General features: G+C 31.3%; 1 protein-coding gene across 1 annotated transcript in view; it reads left to right on the top strand.

Annotated features, from left to right (window-relative positions):
* Positions 1-20,867, top strand: part of LOC140046536 (protein SCAI-like) — a 31,043-nt gene extending 10,176 nt beyond the window's left edge. The window contains exons 4-14 of the mRNA XM_072091219.1: positions 2,792-2,890; positions 5,937-6,033; positions 12,974-13,072; positions 13,460-13,612; positions 14,798-14,905; positions 15,128-15,229; positions 15,869-16,047; positions 17,222-17,303; positions 18,087-18,336; positions 18,606-18,706; positions 19,390-20,867. Of these exons, the coding sequence (XP_071947320.1) occupies positions 2,792-2,890; positions 5,937-6,033; positions 12,974-13,072; positions 13,460-13,612; positions 14,798-14,905; positions 15,128-15,229; positions 15,869-16,047; positions 17,222-17,303; positions 18,087-18,336; positions 18,606-18,706; positions 19,390-19,533 (1,414 nt within the window). The 3' untranslated portion in view covers positions 19,534-20,867. The remainder of the gene's footprint in view (positions 1-2,791; positions 2,891-5,936; positions 6,034-12,973; positions 13,073-13,459; positions 13,613-14,797; positions 14,906-15,127; positions 15,230-15,868; positions 16,048-17,221; positions 17,304-18,086; positions 18,337-18,605; positions 18,707-19,389) is intronic.
* The last annotated feature ends 2,569 nt before the right edge of the window (positions 20,868-23,436 follow it).

Raw genomic sequence — 23,436 nt, 5'->3', positions numbered from 1 at the left:
TGTTTTCATCTTCTAAACTTGCTTGCCGTTTCTTAACATGATCGTTTTCAGTAGAAATTTTGTTTATTTGTCTGTAAGGACTCAACTTTTTCTTTCAGTTGTTTTACTATGAAACTTATCCTTTTTGCAATTTTGACATGCCCATTTTGGATTTGGTCGCCTCTTTAGGTCAACACATGTAAGGTGATATGAGTTTCTGCAGTTTGAGCATTTTACTAGTGTTCCGTTATTTTTTTTACAGGTTTCCAAGCTACAATTTGTACTAGTAGCACTAGATTGCTCATCCAGTGTCCCTGTTTGTTAATCATTTTGCTTGTCGTTTGTTTCGTCCGGCATATTTAGCAAATAAAATGTAGACCCTTAGTATGCGTCGTCTATTTTTGCTATCGGCCTCAATTGTGTAGGTGAAACTTTCGTCCGAGATCAATCAGAGATCAAATCAAAGATCAAAACGAAGATCAAATCAAAGATCAGATCAAAATAAAGATCAAAAAGATAGGCCCAGGTGTGTGTACTGTGTGTTTCGTAATCAGCTTGGATACCGGTAGCGTCCTTGGATACGGTTGATAGGTACGCTATCAAACGGTAACGTAGCGTTGTGAGGCCTAGTGTCAGACAAGTTTGTTGAAAAACACACCTTACTGTAACTTACGATTTGACTATTTCAGATGGTATGTTTAGTAGCTTGAAAGTTCAGGACTCAGTTTAGCAATAAGTAAGACACAATCAATTTTGTGACTTTTTTTAAACGTACAATTTATTGCCGATTTTTAAAAGCATCATTCAACATGTACGCCCTCAAGTAAAGGTATGCACATGTCTATTTCACCCAGTTTGCTTACAAGCATGTACCTGTAATGATTGTAAATGTGCAGTTTATTTTTTAACTGTAGATTGCCATGGTTTCACAGTGTGATGTTATTATACAGTACAAGAAGTTGAACATTTTCAGAATAAAGATAAAGTAATAAAATAAAAAATGATATTTCTAATTTACTGATGATATTATTTAAATAATTTACAAAATGGTGACACAGACATTTTAGCTTTTTATCAATATAACACTTTTGTTCAGTTTAACTTTGGCAAGATTAATGATAATGAAAGGAGAAATCATTATTCAATGTTTTGATCTATTTAATCATCAATAATATAGAAATTATACATTGACTGATTTATTTAACCTACAGTACAATTGTGTAGGCGAAGATTTCATTTATTAGGCATTGCTCTGTACCTCAGTTACAATAAATGTATTAGAAGAAAGAGAAAGAATTAGAATAAGAACCAACCAGCTAACTCTCTTGGAGTGATTGTAAATGGCATGAAAGAGAAAGAAAACGTGCAGAAAGAGAAAATAAAATTCCAGATGACTCATGTTGTGGTTCTAAAGTCCTGCCCAAAGTTCTAGGAGGTTGATGTGGGCACGCGCCTCCTCCTCCGTACAGCAACCGCCCCAGTCTACAGTATCTCGTAGGCGGCCGTCTCTATACGGAAATCTGGAATTGATTTCTAAATTTACACTCCCACAGTCAACCAACTTTCTACCAATCGAGATGCGTTTGAATGAAGGCATTCATTGGGACCACTTTGAGTAATGAAGTGCGTTCGGTAATGAGCAAGCAGATGAAGCTGTACTGATCTCATACACATCCGGCAATAAGGAACTACAGTAAGGCGACAAAGCTGGCTAGACATCCTAATGCTCTGAGCCATTTATAAACCGTCAGAACACGAGCAGTGATTAGATTGCGTACTGCACTCATTGCATTGTTGTTGAACACACCAAGCCCGTCACAAGATTTGTCTGTGCTCCGTGGTATAGCAGGGGTTGAGTCGACACCAGGCACAGCTTTTCCCGATTTATAATGAATCCTGCCTTTTCTGTAACGAGAAGGACGTACTGTATTGTAGACTGCTCATCAGCACCAATCGTCGAGATACATGAACACACTTATGCTAGGTTGGTGAAAGAACGACGTCAGCGTTCATGCGTGTTAACCTGCGAGGGCGAGGAGCCGTCGAGAAACCAAACGGCAAGACGACTATTCGTACAGTTGATCGTGGATTCTGAAACTTTCAGATCTATCGAGGCCGCCCAGTCTTGTCGTCGTCGCCCCAGTAGGATGGATGAGAATCCGCTTGTTTAGACGCTTGTCGGTCGACTCTTGTCCCGAGACGGTGAGTCTACTTGTTCTGCTGCTCCTTTCTGCAGCAGAGGAGTTAGGCCGTCCAGGAGTGCACACCTCTTTTGTGACTCTGGTGGTAATCTTGTCACCGGGGGGCTCGTGAATTTGATGCGTTTTTTATTGTGGAGAGAACCACCCTGTCCTCCGACACACTCAGACGAACCGTCTTAGGCGACCCACCACCACCTGTACACCAAACGCGTCACCGGTGGTGTGCGAATGCTCCTTGATGTCTACCACTCCTTTAGTTTGCGTAAAATGTTCCGGTCCCGTCTCGTGCAGACCAGGTATATCTGTTGTTATTATTGTATGTGGTACGTGTGCGCGAAGTAGAGGCCTGCATATCAGGCCGCACCGGTGCAATAGGTGACATCTGTAGCGGTTGCAATGGTACTGTTGTTGGGAAAGGGGGCGGCAGCCTGGACGTGCCTGCGTCTAGCCCAACGTGTATTTAACACCCCATGACTTACTTTGAGAGGTCAATAATTGCCCTCCCAAAAACATCCACCTCCTATTTAGTCGATACTACGAAGCTGTGGGGCTTTCCCCTCTTTTTTATTTCATAATTATTGATCTACTGTATATGTTTTTTTCCATTTCAGTTTGCGAACAAGCGAAACAAATTACCTGATTGAGTCGTTCTCATTTTACTCAGCTATCCGTGCTCGTGCGTATTACTCAAAGGTTAATAAAGAAAAAGGGTCAGTATGCTTATCATTACTATAGTAATTATGTAACTTTTGAGTTATGAAGAATTTTGGATGTTTATCTTTAAAATTTCTTTTAAAATTGTGTTATATTTTGATTGGTTAACAAATGATTTATTATTGAAATCCTTTTAAAATCAACTAGGCCAAAGTGGTCGCACAATTAGGTCAATTAATAGCCTAATATTTTAAAAAAATGATGATTTATTGTAAGTCAAATATTTAAATTAAAATACTAGTGTTTTAGGCCAATTACAGTATTCGCTCAGCTTAAAGGAAAGGAACACCCTGGGCTAAATGTGCCACTGTGCTTATAGATAAATGTAATAAAAACATGATTACAATGGTTCAAGGTACAATAGTAAGCAATTTAGTTAAAAAATAGACTTTTAAACGACAAAATATCGGAAATTGAACAGCGCCATTTTGACAGGTTAAGAGCAATTATGTGACGTCAGATTAGGTGGACGCATTCAAGCAAATCCAAGCGCCCATCGTCTTAGTACAGTATTTCAATATGGAAGTGCGGGATATAACCATAAATAAAATCAATTAAATAGCCTAACATACCTAATATTTTCGGAATATGGCTTGGAGTTTTTATAATTCAAAAAATTTGGAACCAGAATATACAGAAAGAGAGTTAGTTTTGCGTCGTGCTGATGAGGAAAAAAGAAGAAAAGAAGAACATTCTCGAGCATAACAAGCCGTCGAAGAATGGTGTATATTCGGCCAGTGTATCTGTACTGTATGCCTTACTAGGCCTAGAACTCGTGTTGAACGAAAATAAAGTAGACACTGCATCGTCAACCAACAGCCTCCGTTTCGAAGGTTTGCCAGTTAATTCCCCTACCAAATCCCGTTTGAAACAGCTAGGCAATAAAAGTAACAATAGATTAACAATAGCTGAAAGATTTACGAATTGGCTTGCAGAAGAAAAGATCGATCGAAGGTTTGTTTACCAAGCCAGCGCATGCTCATACCGTGTCATCGCCGTCCTGCATGACCGCATGTCGCGTTATTAGCCAATCATATTAGCGGATTCGCTTAGCCAATAGAAGCGCTGAATGCAACCGCGAATCTTAAAATTTTCGTCGGCCGTATCTGACGTCACAAACAGGCTGCCATGAGCACAAGATGGCGATTTTCAAATGTCTTGAAAACAGCTTTAAAATCCTGTTTACTAGAAAACTACAAATCCGATTTAAACATAAATTGTGCTGAATATTAAGTTGGTAGGGTTACTTTTATAATAGTTAGGTAAGATATTAGGGTGTTCCTTTCCTTTAAAATAACTTTTGTTACTGTGTGAATGGGTCAAATTATTAATTTCTTCTAACACGTTTATTAAATGTATTTCCATCTAATATGTCTGCACTGTATACTTTATCAATTCTCTGCTTATGAACGACTTAAATTGCTAAATTGACGTTTAAAGCAGATATTCTGCATGTTTATGTTTATAATGAAAACAAAAAAACATGGGGGTATAATTCCTGAAGAATTTGTCATCAATATTGCAGAAAATTTAGAGATGAGTGTGTACATTAGTATCACTCTGCAGTAATTTGATAAAGTAGAGTGTTTCATAATGTATTCATCATTCGGTGGCATTTTTACTTTAATGGAAATCTTGGCAATTTCTACTCTAAATCTGACAATTTATATTTCTTTATATTGGTTATCCTTGCATACAATTCATATTTTTCATCTTAACTATGTAGACACTTCATTCATCTCCAATAAACAATACTTGAATATGTACATCTACCATCACTAAGTGATTACCATAAGTCATTCTCACATTGATAAATCTATGGTATATATGCCATACCAGTGATTGGCCACGTTAATGTGTCTGAATACTTATATTGAATTAGCTGAAATGTTAATATTGATTATTTACATTCAGATTTTGAATTAGGTTGATATTAACAGTCCTGTAGCTTCAAAGTCAAATATCATCGACGTCAGATTCACAAAATTGAATTTGGTTTTCCAGAGTAGAAAGAATCAATTAATTGTATCCATGTTTTTCTATTCAATGGAGTTGATGTTATGGTTGGACATAGAGTAATAACTGAAGTGTGTGTTTAAGAATAAAACATTAAAAATAAATAACTGTATTTTAATGTACAGTATATTAATATCAGGAGGAAAATGTAAGCAATGATATTGTGCCAAACAAACAATTTAGAAATCGAAGGTCTTTCATCTAATATGAAATTACTGGATACCTAAGAAAGTGCTTTTATTTTCTAGCAACCCTTTATATAATAATATATCTAAGCGCTGACCATTATTACCCCAGTCATATTCTTAAATCAAACATGTATGGAAATATACTCCCATAATGCCGCTAGTATTTCAGCGCAAGGTTGTGTCTTGATCTAGACCAGGATCCAATTTATACACCTGGGTGGAGAGAGGCAAATGTAGGTAAAGTATCTTGCCTATTGGATACAGCAATGCGGCGAGAGTTTGATTCGAACCTCGATCTCATTATCAGTTGTCCAACGCCCTGCGCCATACGCCCTCATAGTATTTAGTGTACATCTCTTCAATGATGTCAACACTATGTCAGATTGTTGTTATCTTTTCTTTAAGCCTGTTTTCCACTAGGCAAATTTATTAGCTCTAATTCAAGAGAACTTTGTAGCAAGGGAAAAAATTACCCTCCACTACAAGAAGGAATAGCCCTGATTTTTATTGACATCGCGTGTCTGCTGAGCTTTTTGATTTTTATGAGTGCTCACGAATGCGGTATACCTTATTTCTTGATCTCTGATTGGTTGCATAATTTTTCGCTTTGCAAAAAAGTAGAAAAAATTCAAACTACTAATTTCAATCAAGCGAAAAACTTAGGAACTAGAATTCGTCGCAGCGAGGAAGGATGGAAGCATGAATACTGTACGCATGTGGATAAGCTGACGCTTTCGATTTGTGAAAACAAATTTGTCAAGTGGAAAACAGGCTTTATAAATCATCATGTCTCTATTTGTAAAAGAACCTGTCCTTAACAGAGATTTTATCTTTGCAGACCTGAGCTGATGGTAAAGAAGCTACGATATTATGCTAGACTAATTGTTGTCTGCTTGCTTTTGAGGAAGATGGATCTTATCAGAGAGCTTATTAAGGTATTGTATGTTATAATACAATGAGTGGTGGCAGTAGTTTGTTTTCTAATTGGTTGGTTTTAATTGGAAAAAATGGATTTTTTCAAAGGAATTAAGATCATTAATGAAAGAAAATATATAAAACATTTAAACAAAAGATTGACTTTTTATCCAACCAGTTTGACTTGACTACTCTCTCCGAGTCCAACTGTTAGTTTTTGATATGGTAACCCTGTAATTTCACTTGTAATCTGCATACGGTAATTAAAGATAATTTGCATATCATCAGGATGAGTGACAAAGGTGTGATGATGCTTTCATGTTGATCTCCTAATCATAATGTGTCGACCATTTAAAAAATAAAAATCTCTATAATTGATTGAGGGCGTGTGGCGCAGGGTGTTGGACGTTGAACTACTGATCGTGAGACCGAGGTTCAAATCCAACTCTCGCCGCATTGCTTGTAACCTTAGGCAAGATACTTTACTTACGTTTGCCTCTCTCCACCCAGGTGTATAAATGGGTACCCGGTTAGATCAAGACACAACTTTGCGCTGATTACTAGCTGCATTATGGGAGTATGTTTCCATATGTGTTTGATCCAAAAAATGACTGGGGTAATAATGTTAGAGAAGCTTGCTTGTAGAGCGCTATATAAGAATGAACTATAACTATATAATTGCAATTTGTTGAATGAAACAATCATTCTTTCAACAAATGAATAATATATTATCCCCATTCAATTAATGCAAAATATTATTAACAAGTCCGCCATCTCAATCTATTATGGCTGTAAAACATTCTACTGTATATTGGTTCGGTTTACACACAAAAAACTCAAATTGGCAACATTAAATTTACGGTTGAATGGAACAAAATTCCCATTGCCTTCATGAGGTTATAATTCTGCATATAATTTTGTATTATAATAGTAGGATTAGGAAAGGATTGTACTAAGTACACATGTACAGTACTGTACAAATCACATCAGTAGCAGAAGAATTTTATACTAAAATAATAATATTGAATATTTGTATTTTTTAAATACCATTTAAATAACCATGACAGAAATTATGTACATATGTCCATAACAGTTAGATGAATATAAATCCTACCTTGATTGAAAATGCCTACTGTACATGTCAAACACCATTTAATAATTTTTAAATTGTATGTGTTTTTAAGATGAAAATAAAGACATCTTTGTTAGTTCTGCCCTCAAAATATTTGATGGAATTTAGAATTAAAACTAACTGGTAAAAAAATCAATAGTTTTCAGTAATTTTCTCAACAATAACTTTTTCTTTCTAAATGAAATTTATTCAATACTGTAAGACAAACATTCTGTGAAGTTTTCATCATTTTTATGTATTACTTATTACTGCACTTTTTAATACAGTTCACAAAAGTCTTTTGTAAGTCTTCGTATGTTTGTAATGCTGGAATTGCCCAAAAATTTAGTGTTACTGACCATAGTATAATCAGTTTAAAAAACAATTAAAGACTTTTTATTTTAACCAATGTTATGTCTGTGAGTGACTGTAAATTATGATTTTCAGTTGAAATGTGAATGAATTGGTATTGTAAAAATTCCACAGATCCATAAATATAAATAAATAATAATAATATAAATATGTTTGTTAATTTCACACTATTGTTTACTGCTTTAGACTACGTAGAGTAGCTTTTAAGCTTATATCATCAATTCTGTCATTATGGCATCATGCTAATTACTTCCAGCATTACTGTACAGTATGTTAATTATCTAAATGCATTTTCCACCGTTATGACATATGACAAATCTACTGCTAATATTCAAAGTTAGTAATGACCTTTCTATTTTTTGGTGTTTTTTTCTATACAAATTATTGTTTTTGTATACTGATAGTATAGATAGCTAATCATATTTTCAAACTTCTTAGGGTATAGATTATATGCATGATGTACAGTATAATGAAATCTAGAGAAAAAGTAACTCTGTCTTTATTATTATGTAACAAGGTTACTGCAGTTTATGACATTATACGCTGAGGGATCTTTGATCGGATTGTAATATCGGCTGTTGTATTTGCGTTAGTAAGATCCTATCTTCATTATATATTATAAATAATTAAAGATTCTGACAAAATCATTCAAGCAATATATCTTCAAAAATCAATTATCTTTATTTAAATCAATGCATAACCTACAGTAGTTTAATTGTACAAAACTTTTAACTGTAATTTTCTACCTGTAGGATTATGGTCAATTGCCCACTCTTTAGTCTTAATTAATGTATTGGGAGGAGAATTTTTCTCTTTAGATCATAAAGAAATTCCTCATCCTTTGAAGAGCAACTAATTCTATTTTTAATTCTCTCTCTTATGTTATAGTTTGCTACTGTAGATTCAAAATATTATAGTATAGTGCTGTTTCATTTAGTATTCATAAATTACAACTGCATACAGTAAGTATTTAATTGCATAGTCCAATCCCTAGATAATTTCAACTAACTTATCTATAATTCCTTGGGGTTGTAAATACAAAATGCTTTTCAAAGTAAACTTGCCGTTTTCCCTACTCTAATTGCAACAGAAGTCTTTATGAATCGTAAGCAAGGATTTATCACGACCAATTTGAATTGAATACATGCTGATGTTGCTCATCGATAATAACATTAATATGAAACTTATTATCATTTTTCAGTGAAAAGTATATGTAAAAGTATAGAGATGAGATAGTATGCAGTTTAAGATTAATGACCTTGAAACTGAATTGTACAATCTCATCTTCCAAAATAAGATATCAATAACTATTATATATTACTGTTGGCCTTGTGGAGTTCATATGATTTATTAGACATTTATTAAAATATGTATCATAAATAGAAATTTCCATATATTGCAAATAATTATTTAATAAATCTGCATAATATTATATTTTTAATAATATCGGAATGTTCAACGTAATTTCATACCGTCTGAAACTGATGGACATAAGATGTGGAAAACATGCTCTTGGTTTACTATGTTACTGTGTATATCATTCCTCATTGAGGTGTTTATACTGTATGTTAAAAAATGCATGAGTTCTATATAAATGGAGAACTGTGGTTTCTAGACACAAAGCAACAAAAAACATTAAAAACTAAATGTTGGTACCAGTATCATAATCAGAGCAGTACTGTAATTAGCAATTGTAGATAAATAGATATTATTATATTTTGTATGTCATGCATTATTTTTAAAACTTAAATTTTTACTGAATACAGAACAGTTATGACAGTTGTGACTCTGGATTCCTGTCTGTCAGTGTCATGCCTTTACTGCTGGTGCATATCAGCAACTTTCGTTAACAATAACAGTCTGGTGCAGAGCAATGATACAAAAATATAACGCTTTAATGTACCATAACTATATTATTTTGCAATTTAAATGATTAATTGATAAGCTTAAAAACTTCTAATACAGTATAAAAAAGGCGATGACATATTATACAGTAATCCACTTAACCATGCTTCCATCTAATTTTATTCATCATTTTATTATAATATGTATAAATATTCAGTTTAATAATACAGTTGTATTCTAAAAATGCTGACTTATTATTAAACTTAAAAAACATGGACTCTATTGTGCAAACAAATACATAAAAAATACCACTGTATGGCTTGCAGAAATATAATTCTTCAAATTTGTGATTTGTACAATAACTGATAGTGATAGGCATATTGTTTTAATTACTATTCTGTATGTAAATTGTAATTGCATATTAATAATCAATATTAATTAGTAGATGTTCTGTGTACAATACTTTTAATTTAAAAACAATTGCTCCTGGCTGTTTGAATCACTTGGTCAGTGTCAATAGACAATGTTTATTCTACATGCCATCTAACTTGTAGTTTAGAAATTATACAGAAAGGGTCTTGTAACACTAACAGTATTTTAGTAGCGTTTTATTTAATCAGTGAGATGGCATTAACAATATCTACTCTCTCTATTCTAAATGAATGTTTCAATGTTTGCATTTGTTGTCCTATTTTTAACTTGTGTAAGTGTAAGAATTAAATTTATTCTTTTTCCTTCTATTGAACAACCTCAAAGGACCGTTTTCTTTGAAACTGGTTTTGGTAGAGCTGTTTGTAAAAAATAGCTTTGCAAATTGTAGTAAACTGGTTTATCAGTGTGTGGTCGTTATTGACCGAGAGTAGTCAAAAGTTTGTGACTGTTCATTTGACCATCTTTTATGAAATGTTTTGAATATATGTTCTTTTTGTTGGTGCTTTTTTATAAAAGGGGTCAATTAAGGGAGGTTAATGTTGACAAGTTCTTTCTGTAATTGTTAAATCTTTTGGGGCACATGATACATTCATATAATAAAATACCTTTATTTATCTGAATAAATGCACCATGGGTGTTTTTGGAGGAACGTAAATTCAAGGAAGGCGTTTATTTACAGTAGAAGAGGCGTTTATTGTGTTTTTGGGTGTAATATGGTAACATGTATAAATCAAATAAATACTCCTAGATATGAAAAAATCCAAAACAATTAATATTGAGGAGTGATAAAATAAAGTAAAAATGCTTGATAAATTGTAGATCATGTCAATCAATGAATTCTACTACAAATAGAAATGTGTTATAATAATGATACAATAGTGTGCATCCTTTATTTAATAAAATAAATAAAAGCCCCGGGGCATTTATTCGAGGGGTGGGGGATAGGTTTATTCAAAATGATTTTCTCTGTGGGAGTTTATTCATGTGGGCTTCAGGTCTTAATTCACCAGAGAAAAAGGCAGTGACCATGATCTTAAGACATGCACAAAACAAAATATGGACATTTAAAGTATACTTAAAATTTATGACAAATTTAATGCTTATAACAATGGCTAGCACCAAATCAAATCAGTTTAATATTTTCAGATATTTTGTACATTTTAAATGTCACTGGTTAAAAATAAGCTTCATGTAGATGAAGATGCTAATTCATTCAGTCTATACTTTAGTTTTTATGCAGTTGCCTTGGGGTTCACACAGGGCTTTAGTCATACACTTGCTTTAATCATTATGTCAGCCTCTTCCACCTTAGAGATTTTAAAATGCATATGAAATTATAATATCAGTCAGATTTATATGTCTGAGCAGCACTTGTACAGAGAGCTATTTTAATTGCCTGTACGCTTCTAGTTTGTCCCGCATTTTCTTGAATAGATTATAACCCGAAGATGTAAACCTGACAAGCAAAGATTAAAACTACGTACTCTCTTCTTTTCAAAATATTTCAAATGTTTTCAGCAATTTAAAAGTAATTGGCTTAGATAATTCTTGCATATCTAACCCCTTTTTTGATAGTTAAGGTTCTGTAAGGTTGAATTGTAAAACTGTATTTATTACTGTACATTTATCATTCATTCATTCATCTTTTATTTCGGAAACTCTGGTCCATAGAAAGTAAAAATCACTTGTACAATTATCATATTAACATTTCTATACGTTCACTTTGATGCAAATTGTTTTGTTGTTTTTTTTTCATTATCAATTTCAAAGCAATTAAAATCCTTGCATCTTTAACTTCTTGATATGTTACTATAAATTGATGGCGTTTTTTTATGTTTTTATTTAATGGAAAACTTAGGAAAATGTTGCATTTGTGTAAAATAGAATTAATGCCCCTTTCCCACATTTACAAATTTGGCTACGAATGAACATGAATTAGAAATTTTTAAAAATCATAGTCATTCGTATTTTAAAAACTATGTTGTCAAAATAGTCAATTTCCAGTTATGATAGTCACACAATGGAGGTAAGATTGTTATGATAACTTCATGTTCATTCGTAGCTAAATTTGTGAATGTGGGAAAGGGGCATTAAATCATCTATCTAATGTAAATTATCGGGATGTGTATAGTTTGTACTCTGTGAAAAATTGTAACTGGTATTTTGCAAAGATGGAATTTTCAATACTGTGTACCCTCCAATTTCAGACAAGGTTTATAACATTTTCTATAATAATTTTGAAATAACATTTAATTTTGTGTTTATTCAATTTAAATTAGACAGTATTTATTATCATTTGCATAACAAAAATACATAGAAAACGCATTGTTTTGTGTGATCACAGTAGAAAGCATAACTAATTTAAGGGCGGTTTACAATAGCATACTGTACATTTATTATTACAAAATAAAGCTTTATGGTTATGTTTTGATAGTCTAAATATTTTCTAAGGATCACACACAAGATTGTATTGAAAACATTCTCTATACGAGAATGATAGCAATACATCAAACTTGAGTTTATAGTAGTGGCTTCAAACTAGCAATCTAATTGGCTGATGTTCGGCAGCCATATTTTAAGGACATGTTACATGGTGAACACGTTTGAGCTTTGATTCTATAAGTTCACAATCAGCTTTATTAACTTCTTTGCTACTAAACTCAATTTGGTTTGTAGTACATGTATCACTGATACGTGCATTGAATTATGGGAGTACTTTACAGATTGGTATCTATTGACGTCAACTACTTTATCTTTTGTCTTTTGAGATTTGAGCGTTTATGTAAATTAAATTAAAGACTTTAATATCTGAGGTGTACAGTACCATAATAAAAAACTCACTTGTGAACAAAATTAATTTAAATGTAACTGAATATTTATGCTAATTTTTATACAGTAGCTTTCTGATGTACTGTGATCGCTCCAATAGTAAGCCTATAGTAGTACAGTACAAAGTTTAATTATAAAACCCATAATGTCATATTCAAATAATAATAATTCAGTAATATAAATACTGTATTTGTATGAACTAGTGTAGGATGCATTTTAAAAAGTAATATCAAAAGTATTTTGTTCCATAATGCCTTGTTAAAAAATCTAGCCATATAATTTATTAGAGTATTACTATAAACATTCTTTTCTCATAATAACATTGCCAGATTTAAATGTTTATATGATGTTAATGTACATTGTTCTTGTAGGAATTGTCACGGCACATTGATGAGTATGTCAGTTTGTTTGACACGTCTGATAAAATGGAATGGTCGCTAGTTTTGGGAGAGATCAATGCTTTTATTGAGGTGATTATGTAAATCCTTGCATTGCAGACAAAGAAGCTACAGCATTGAATATTACTACAGTAGTAGTACATTGATTTATACTCTACGCTTTTTGATTTGCATGTCCACTATGTCAACTGTGATTCCACAGTATAACTAAGTCAAGTGCCAATTTTGACAACATGCTCAGCGGAATTTTGCAGACAGATCCAATTCACAGCATAATGTCACTATGGATAACAAATAAATGTTCCACCAAGGGTGACATTTTGACCCTAAACAAAACCAGCATTTAGTGTCGCATTTCCAGAGTTTGAAGAGCTTTGCTACGTCCTGTGAGAGCAGATCTGTAGAGTATAATTTATAAAACGTAAATAAATTTTCAATTGTGTTCATACATATTTATAGGCTGATAATCAGGTGATTGTTGTTGACAAGGACAACAAGCAAATGATACTGTCCCACCGTTTAAGCAGGGATGTGCTACCACCATTAGAAAAGGGTTGTCCAGTCTACATCTCTCTACAAGAAGCTCTGATCATAGGCAATTGCCAGGAACAGGTTTGTTTTGCAATGTAAAATGGTGGTTGTTTAATAAAAAAAAAAATTGTTGTTTCACATATCTATAATAATAATAATTTAATTTGAAGCTATAACACTTTTGAAACAGCGGCACACTTGTGAAGGTGCATCCAGAGTAATTAAATAAATGTTTAAAAAAAGTCATTTAAAGATTTACAAGAAAAGTTTACAAAATATAAAAGTAACATAATAATAATTACAGGATTTAATAACAAAAAACTAAAAATGTCCAATGTTGCTTTCCCTTCTCTTTTTTGATAAATGTATAAAATAAAATGTCAACCATTTCCACACATAGAACAAACACATCCTCATCAAGTTTATTGGAGTACATTATAATATGTGGCACATGCAAGCAAAATCTGACATAAGTCCGAGACAACCAAAAAAAAAGGTTGAAAAAAATTTGTTTTTCATTTTTACAGAAAATGATAGCTGAAACAGCTACATTTTTTTTTACATTACCTTGGTGTTTTTCTATTTTGAGACAAATAAATTTTGTGTGGTATTTTAGTTTTAAAAATGGTTCAATTAATTATGTATGATTTTCATAAAACCTATCATGTTTTATGCTTAAATTGAAAGTGTTCTAGTGGGTTGTTTTTAATGACAATTTTGCATAATAATAGAACAATAGTTAATTAATGAAGGTGTGACGTTTCATTGAAATAAAACAATTAGAATACCCTTTTGCCAAGGCATAAACTTAAACGCCCTGTTTCTTTTTTTTTGTATTTTTCATTCCCTCTGTTACTTAACTTTAAAAGCATTTTTCTCAAAACACTGATTGCAACAGCCAAAACATTACACTGTGGAATCTCATGGTATTAAGATAATTTTTCAGCCTTTTAAATCTTGGATTTATATGTAATTTCAGTATTTGTAAACATTTTAATTTTGAAAGTTCTGACTTATGTCTGATTTCCCTTGCATGTGCCACATACAGTATATGGGAAAGATACCCAAATGTGATTTCAAACCTCTCAAGAACCATTGTAATCATTTTGATCCTAGGTGTAAGCCTGGAATAAGATCAACAAATTCAACAAACAAACGAATGTTCTTTCTTATAATAGCAGATAAGGCAAATATATTAACAAACTCAATTTTAATATAAATTTTTTAAATTTGATATTGAATAGATGAAATTTGTTGTTTTCAAAGGTTAAATTCAGTGAATTGACCCTTGACATGTATAGAATGTTACAAACTATTGAGAGGGAACCAGATCCAGACTTGAACCAATCAGAAACCATCATTCCTGATTCACAGGTAGTTTTTACTAACATTACTAATTAATTACACCTCTTAAAGTTATATGAAGCTGCAAAATCTTAGAATCATTTCAAGATTTACAATCTTATTTTGATATCCAATAGTCCTAAAATGTAATACCTTATTTGCTCATAGTATTTTTGGTGTTACTTTTAAAAATAAATGTTTACTAATAATATTAATTTTCTTATTTGTCAACTTTGACTTTTTGACTTATAGGAGAATAGTCAGAAGGTAGGAAAGAGAGAAAATCCGCACAAGTACTTACTGTATAAACCAACCTTTGGACAATTCTACACTTTCATGGGTACAGCCTTTAAGGTAAGAATAAAACTTGTGTCGTCGTGATTATTTAAGGGGAAAGGTCACCTTTATCTATCTGGCCTCTATCCAAACTGTCATAAAATAAAAATTGATTTTCATAATAGTTGTTTTAGTATTGAAATGCATCATTACTTCTGTATTTCCAATGCAATAAATAATATAAAAAACAAACTCTGAAAAAAAAAAAGACAAGCCATTATGTTTCTATACTTCAAAATGTTGTCTTCAGGAATAAATATTGTTGCTATCATTTGATCAATTAAAATGATCAGGTAAAGAAACGATGAACCATCAAAACAGTAGAAATGAAATATAAACAATTTTCAAAGTAAGCCTAGGACAAGTGTCATATATTTATAAATAATACAAGATATAATAGTACATGAGAATAGGCCATTCATTTGAAGCTTTCCATTATTCAACTGTATATTTACTGATAGTAAAAAACAAATAAGGTTATTGAATTGAAGATCTTGGTATTCTGGAATACTTTTTAATTGTATATTGCAAATGCAGCCTTATTGATATTGCTGTACATGTCATCTGATGGTTCGGGTGGTTGTGCTTGATCGTTGTGTTATTGATTGATTGGTGTATTGATTGATTAAATAAGGTATTGAATGATTTGATTGACAGGAGCTTCCACCAAATGCAGCCTTATTGCTGTACATGTCAGCTGATGGTTCCAGTGGTTGTGATAAACCTCAAGATTATGGTGCTTATGATTATGGTGGTATCGCCACCAACAATCGTAAAGAAGGCAATGACCAACGGTCTAACAATAAACCAAGTGGCAATCTTAAAGAAATGCATTGGTATGTATGTGTAATTATGTGTTTTTTTTGTTACATTAATAGCCATTTTTTATAATAGTGCTAAATTATTATTTGCAATTGTAGTAATTATCGTGCCGTACCTTTAGGAAATTATAATTATCGATCTTTAAACAAAAATAATCGATAATCATTATTTCTGAAGAAAGAACAGTAATTAAAATTGTTACGTCAAATATTCAAACAGCGTTTTTTTGTAAGAAATATTTCTTGTTTTTATCTCAGGTTATTATTTGCATTAATACAATACAAATAATGTTTTTTTATTATCCCTGATTCTGTAACAATATCAAAGAATCTTTTTTCAAACCTTATCATGGTTTCTATTGTAATATATACTGTTTATGTATTGAAGCAGTCATGCACTATTATCATTTACATATTTTGCTAGTACAGTAGTTGCAACTGATACTCAGTTAATTTGTCACAGTACACCACACATTGTAACGTTTTTAGATTTGTTCTTTGAAATTATGAATAATGATAATAACTGTTACTACTCACAATGTTATTTGAAAAGAATAATTAGCATCACAACATATTTATCCATATTTGTATCATTTGTCATGTTTACCGATTTTCAATCATTGTAAGTTGGTGGGTTCACAACCAAAGACTTGTTTCAAAATATTGTGAGTGCCACCAAGTTTAGTGGACATTGACTTTTACTATTGTCAATCAAAAGAAACAAAAAATTCATCTGCAATATTGTCATCTCTTATCGCCATGTAATCGTAATATAATCTTAAATTATTTTCTTTCTATCTTCATTATTACCTTCATGTACATTTTTTAATGAATCGTCTATATCATAATACATACTTGCTTGTTTTCTTTTTTATTTTGTCAAATATATCCGATGTTAAGTGATAAATAATGTCCATATTGTTCCTAGTCGTATACATACATTGTACTTAGCCCTACTAGAAGGGATGCAATAGGGTTGGAATTGAACTCCTTATTTCCTGAAATGTAAAAAAAAAAGTTCCAAGAAACCTCTAGTGTATCCTTCCTGTAATTGGTAAGTTGCTCACATTGGATGTGTATGAAATAAAAATAAGCCCCTTGCTCACAAACGTGGTATAGATGCCTGTATTTCTAACTTCTTGCTACAATTGGTAATAATTTATTAGTTTAGTTGTTTTATTTTATTTAGTGTGCATCCAGGTGATATTTATCCATTTACCAGGAAACCATTGTTTCTAATTGTTGACAGTCCTAATAGTCATGTTTTTAAGGTAAGTTGTAGTATATACTATTTCTAAATATTAACTACTGTAAAGACAACAACTATTTTCATTCACCATGAACTACATACATCTTTATATAAAACACAAAATGTTGGAATCTTTAATTTCATTGTGTTTATTCATATTTAGGTTATCTTTTTTTAAAGAAACTACCAAAACAGTTTTTAAATAATTAAAATACAAAATTCCTCTGTTTACAATATCAAACTTTATGTGAACAAAAATGTGACACAATTATATATCATATATTACTACCATATTTGGGCATATCACACCTTTTTTGACAAACTAGTACTTTGATAGTGTGTACAGAGTCTAAAAAAATGGAAATTACAGAAAGCAAGTATTTTATATTATTGTCTGTCATCCCAGGGTTCGAATGACATGAATGTTGCCATCCTACCACTTCTCACATTCATAATATGACTTTTTTCTGCAAATTTAGTAACAGGTTTTAAAACTTATACGTTCAGGATGGTTTTTAGGGGAATTTATTCGAGGAGAGGTGGGGGCGTTTTATTATCTTTTTTTTATTTAAAATTTTTATATTATTATATATTCTTTTCTTGTTTAACTATGGTATTAGTAACACAATTAATATAAAGAAGTGATACTGTACAATACAGTGAAAATCCTTGGTCAATTGTAAATCATGGATTTCAATGAATTCCACTACAAATAGAAAATGTTATAATTTATTTTTTTGTATTCCTAAGTGGGGCGTTTATTTGAATAAATACAATAATTTTAAAAAAAATGTCCTTTTTGCAGGGTATTCCAAACTTGTTTGGTCAACCAGTTATTGTTCTCATGTCTCCAGTACAATTACCACTTGCCATCCAGGAGCGATGCTATGTCAAAGGCAACCTCTTTACTCTGTTCTTGAGTGATCCAGTAATGGCATTCTGCTCAATCTGTGACATCACAGATGTCACTGCAGATGTCTGGTCAAAGTGTCAAAAGGTCATGGCAAAGGTTGCGAATGATTCAGCTAACTTGCTGTGCAAGTCTAGGGGTATTGGTAAGTAGTAAAATATATGTTATTTCTATTAAATAGAAAAAAATTTTAATTTTTGATCACATAAAATATTAAGTAAATTTTTACATAGTTTTATACAATTACGGAAAGGGCATGTTGAAAATATACATTTGTTGGAATATACTAATATTATGATAAACTGAGACTTGTGGGTGAGTGTCTGTTATCATAAGTGTCTGCATAAGTGTGTCTTATTTTATTCATATAACAACAAATAATATAACAAGATATTTTTTTTTTCTTTTTTAAAGATCATGTTTATATGCAATTTTATGGAGATGAATACTTGAGACTTCTTATTCTTCGTTACATTTTCTGTTATGCAACACTCAGATACCATCGAGGATTTAAGGTACTGTCTATAAATAATCTGCTACTGTACTTTAAATGTATTAAATTACAATATCCTCACACGAAGGGCGAACAATATATATTTTAACACTACAGCAACTATAGCAATATAACATTTTAACACTACAGTCAACCCCTACTCAGGGGTCACCCCCATTAAAGGGACAGGGATACCTTTAAGTGTGCCAAATAGTTGATTCAACCCCATTATAAATGGACAATATTTTTCTTTCCATCAAAAAAATACAAAACTGATCAAATAATTATATTAATTTATAGGGTTATTAGTACTAAAAATAGATATCCTAATAAGTATGACACTTTCTCTGGCTTGACAGTGTTGATTGGTGGCTGCTTAATTTTTAGTTGTTTTCAGTCCTGTGAAGGAAATTTGGTTTTAAGGGGACAACCTTATTGGGGACAATTGTCTAGGCCCCAAAAAACTTTGACAAATAGGACTGGGGGATTAACTCAACATTTTCAAGTTTTATGATATATACATTTTCATATCACATTCGTAATGGTTTGATTCTTCCCAATTTCAAGATGGAAAATAAACCAATTTAAACCGTGTCTTGCCGTGTTTAGGCAGTGGCCCTGTTTTGGTGGGAAAATTTCTGATAGGCAACAAACATGTCGGTAAACTACAGTGCCATAATTTTATGTCAAATGTTAAATTTTCAGGATGAAAGTTTCTACCCACAATCGCATCCTGATTTGCGAGGCAATGACATAATGGAAAACGCCCTCTTGCACAAGCATGTTTTAGAGTTAGCATCGATCTTGGATGTCAGGCCGGTGTTTCTGGAAGTCGGTGAAACAGACTAGTCAATAAAAACATACAATATTTGTGACACCTAAATGTTTGTCTAGCAAGAGGCTATTGGATGGATGGAAGACTACCAGTTACAAATGCCCGATTTCCATTAGAACGTAATGAATAATGAATTACATGTGCATTGTAGCCTATAAGTATTGTTCAAAATATAAATATTAATGATGGAACCACAATAGGTTCTTGAAAAAGCAAGAATTAAATTTATAACCTTTTGAAATTCAAAAGTAAGATGATGATTTTACTTGGAAAAATGGGAAGTACATTTATTTCATTCTTTGCGAAATAACTTCCCAATTTTTCCCTGATTTTTTATTTTTTTAACTTCATTACCAACAGACAATATTGATGATGTCACAAAACCTTAAAGTTATCTGTATTTTCAATATCAGCTGAAATATTAAATAACACACCCTCTGTCCTTCTCTGCAGTATTTCACTCACATTGTGAGCCATTGATTCAACTTTATAAGAATCAATATCCATAAGATATTAATAATAGTAGTATTATGTGCCTAACCTTTGTATTAACGTGTGCCCTTTGACCTCTGTGGTAACCTTGATATAATGTAATCCTTGTCCTTATAACATTTATACTGTTGTTGTATCTGTACAAAAACCTAGGTTATTCTCCTACTGTTGTATGTTCATAGCTATGAAACTATGTATAGATTTAGTGTACTGTACTTAGATACAGATATTTATGTGGATTATATTTTCTGCATCACTAATGATATCATAATGTCAACAACAGCAATCTTCCTTTTGTATATATAATAAAAAATAGATGAAGATTGGAAACACAGTATAAATAATGTGTTACTGTGATATTTATCCCACCAAGAGTATGCTTATTTTACTTAGTATGGTTGTTTTCATGCATTATAGATGTATGTGTGAAACAGTTATTTATGCAGTGCATTTGTATGCATGCAAACATTTTTAAAGACAAAAAAATGGAGGGTTTTTTTTTCGACAAAAGTAGTAGTAGGTTCTACCCTGTATTATTAAATTACCATATTATGTATGATTATGTTTGTTTTGTGGTCATGGTTTTTAACACTTGCAATCAGTTTTAGTATGCAACTATAATGTTTGATATAACAAGCAGTACTGCATTTTTAGAACTTTAAATCAAGAAAAAATTTACAGAATATGTATCACGGAAAAATGTTATTTTAAAAGCAGAAAAAGCTTGAAATGTTAATTAACCACCAAATAATTAATAAAATTAACTCATTTAGTTATAATATTAATACTTTTAATATATTTAGAATCTACTTTTGCTGAAACAAACTTTTTTTAAATTCAGTGCAATATTTTGTTTTGTATGTTTTTTTCCTATTTCATATACATTCTACATGAAACAATTATTTCTGGTCCATATGTTAAATTGTTGTTGAATTTATTTAAAACATAGATATATTACTTTTATTTATATGAACATAATTGGTGTACCATATATATGTGTGTGTTGTTTATAGTTTTCTAAACCATGTTATTATTATTTGACTTTAATAGTTTTCTTTAATATCTGAAATAATTATTTAATTTAAATTTATGTGATTTTAGCCATCATTCTTTCATAGTTAATATAAATTTTTTTTTTTTCCTTGTAATTTATACCCAAGTGTCTTTGATAATATATTTATTATTTTGTATTGGGTAATTTCCCACATGATCTGGTTTCAGCTGACGAACTTAATTTATTTTAAACGTATATATTTTCATATTAAAGACAGTGTTGCATAATGTTGTAAAAACTTGGATTAACAGTACAATATGTTTTTCCATTATATTTATAATATTCTATTTTTGTTTTCAATATTACGTTGTCAGTTTGTTCACTAGGTGATGGATATTCATACTCTATATTTCTTCCATATATATTTCACAGTGTATTGTGTAATATTATGGAATATTTTTTTTGTAAATCATGTTATTCAGATGCAATACACACTGGTATCACAATTTTGATTTCAATTTTTAGCTACAATTTCAATGCGTTAGGTTTTTTTTATCTAACACAAGGCGTATGGTAATCCTTATTTGATTGGGGAAAACAATTCAGTGTATGGTGTTTTTGTTATGTTTGGTTGAACATTGATTTGAGTTGTTTACAAATTTATTAGAGATCTATTATATTGCTATCCCTCCCTTGGGACACACCACCTATTCTGAGGACACCCGTTTTAAAGGTACACTATCCAAGGAGAAAGTTGTAAAATTATAGCCAAGCCCTATTCAGGGGATCAGGGACACCCCTATTAAGGAGACACTATTTTTAGACCAGAACGTGTCCAGTGAGAGGATAAAGGTATTTTTTAGGAGTGGTTAAGCCTCTTTTCAATTTAAGCGAATATATTCGTGAGGTCTGGTTAGTTGCGCATTTTTCCATGTCACAAAAAGTAGATGAAAATATTAATATGCATGTGTATTGGTGAACATTTTAGATTCGTGCGAATAAATTTGTCTAGTGAAAAGGACCTGGAGTTCTGGTTTAGATTTCGTCATGTGACACTATTGAATGCTGTATTAAGATCGTATCAATGTTAAATATGCTCATTTCATGACAAAAAAGGTTTTATACTCAATTTCAGTACTTGTCAAATCCTACCGGTTACAATTGTTTAAAAGAAATGTATTTGTATAAAATTTGTATGTAGATATGCATGTTGTAATTGTAGCAATTAAATAGAATTCAAAGTTTCCATGATATGAAAGCATCTTTAATATCAAAACAATTAAATTGAATGATAATGGACAATAATAATAATTATATAATAAAGTATATACAATAATGTAATATTCTGCCAAAATTATGTATACAGTATTAACTAACCGAATATTCCATGGATGTCAAATTAATTTTTTTATACATACAAAAGTTTAAATATAATGAATAATTAACGCTAAGTTTAATTGAGAGAAACCATATTATTTGGTTTTTTTTACAATATTGCATGCATAAATTGAATGAATGTTTAAAATTGTACAGTGTTTTAGTAGGCCTACTGTATGTACAGTAGTATTTTTTTGGTTTTTACTATAAAAAAAACAAGGTAAATACATAGTAAATTAAGAAGTGTTGTATATCTGGCATATACAGTAGTACAGATATTTCAGTTTCTTCTTTTTTCCTGTAGAATCAAATTATATTTTGTCTTTCAAAATGTTATCTTATGAATTGTTATAAAAAAAAAGTGTTGATGTTGATATATTTAGTTTGCCAGTTTTGCACAGAGTTTAAAGATGTTTATTGTCCTCTAAAAACATGAAAAATGATGATTAATAAAATAGGCCATTTTGCAGTTCTAACAAAAAAACAAACAAAATAAACGGTTAAATTCAACCATAAACCCATTTAGCTGTCAGCCCTTTTGACATTTTTTTTTGTATTAAATTATATTTTTTCAGTTAAATAATTTGTTTTTCTATCCAATTTTTTGTCAAAGAGAGTAAGTATTATGTGAAATTAAATGGCATTAAAAAAAAAAATAAAAACATTATTTGTTCAGGGGGACAATATATCTTTAAGACAACAATTAAATCTTACTCGCACTCTTTTACTCAAACTAATTGAACGTCCGTTTGATTGTAAAAAGTCATGTGTGAATGCTTTTTGCAACTTACCTGAACTGTAAAGATAATAGTAGCACAGCGGGAAAAATGGCCGATCTAGTTTAACTTAGTGCAGGCTGGTTAAACTTGAGATTATTTTACAACATCTAGTCTACTGCAGTTGTTGCAAATAGAAGCTACTTTTATAAATGTTTTTTCAAGAGACAAAATGCCAGCACTTTTGCTGGCTATATCTCTGTTGTTGATTTTATGATGTTACACCTTTTTATTCCATGAAATTATACTTGAATGTTCTATTTAAACAAGTAATCAAA

The sequence above is a fragment of the Antedon mediterranea genome, chromosome 4, assembly GCF_964355755.1.
Source record: "Antedon mediterranea chromosome 4, ecAntMedi1.1, whole genome shotgun sequence".
NCBI classification, from domain to species: domain Eukaryota; kingdom Metazoa; phylum Echinodermata; class Crinoidea; order Comatulida; family Antedonidae; genus Antedon; species Antedon mediterranea.
This window is presented reverse-complemented; position numbering and strand designations above follow the sequence as displayed.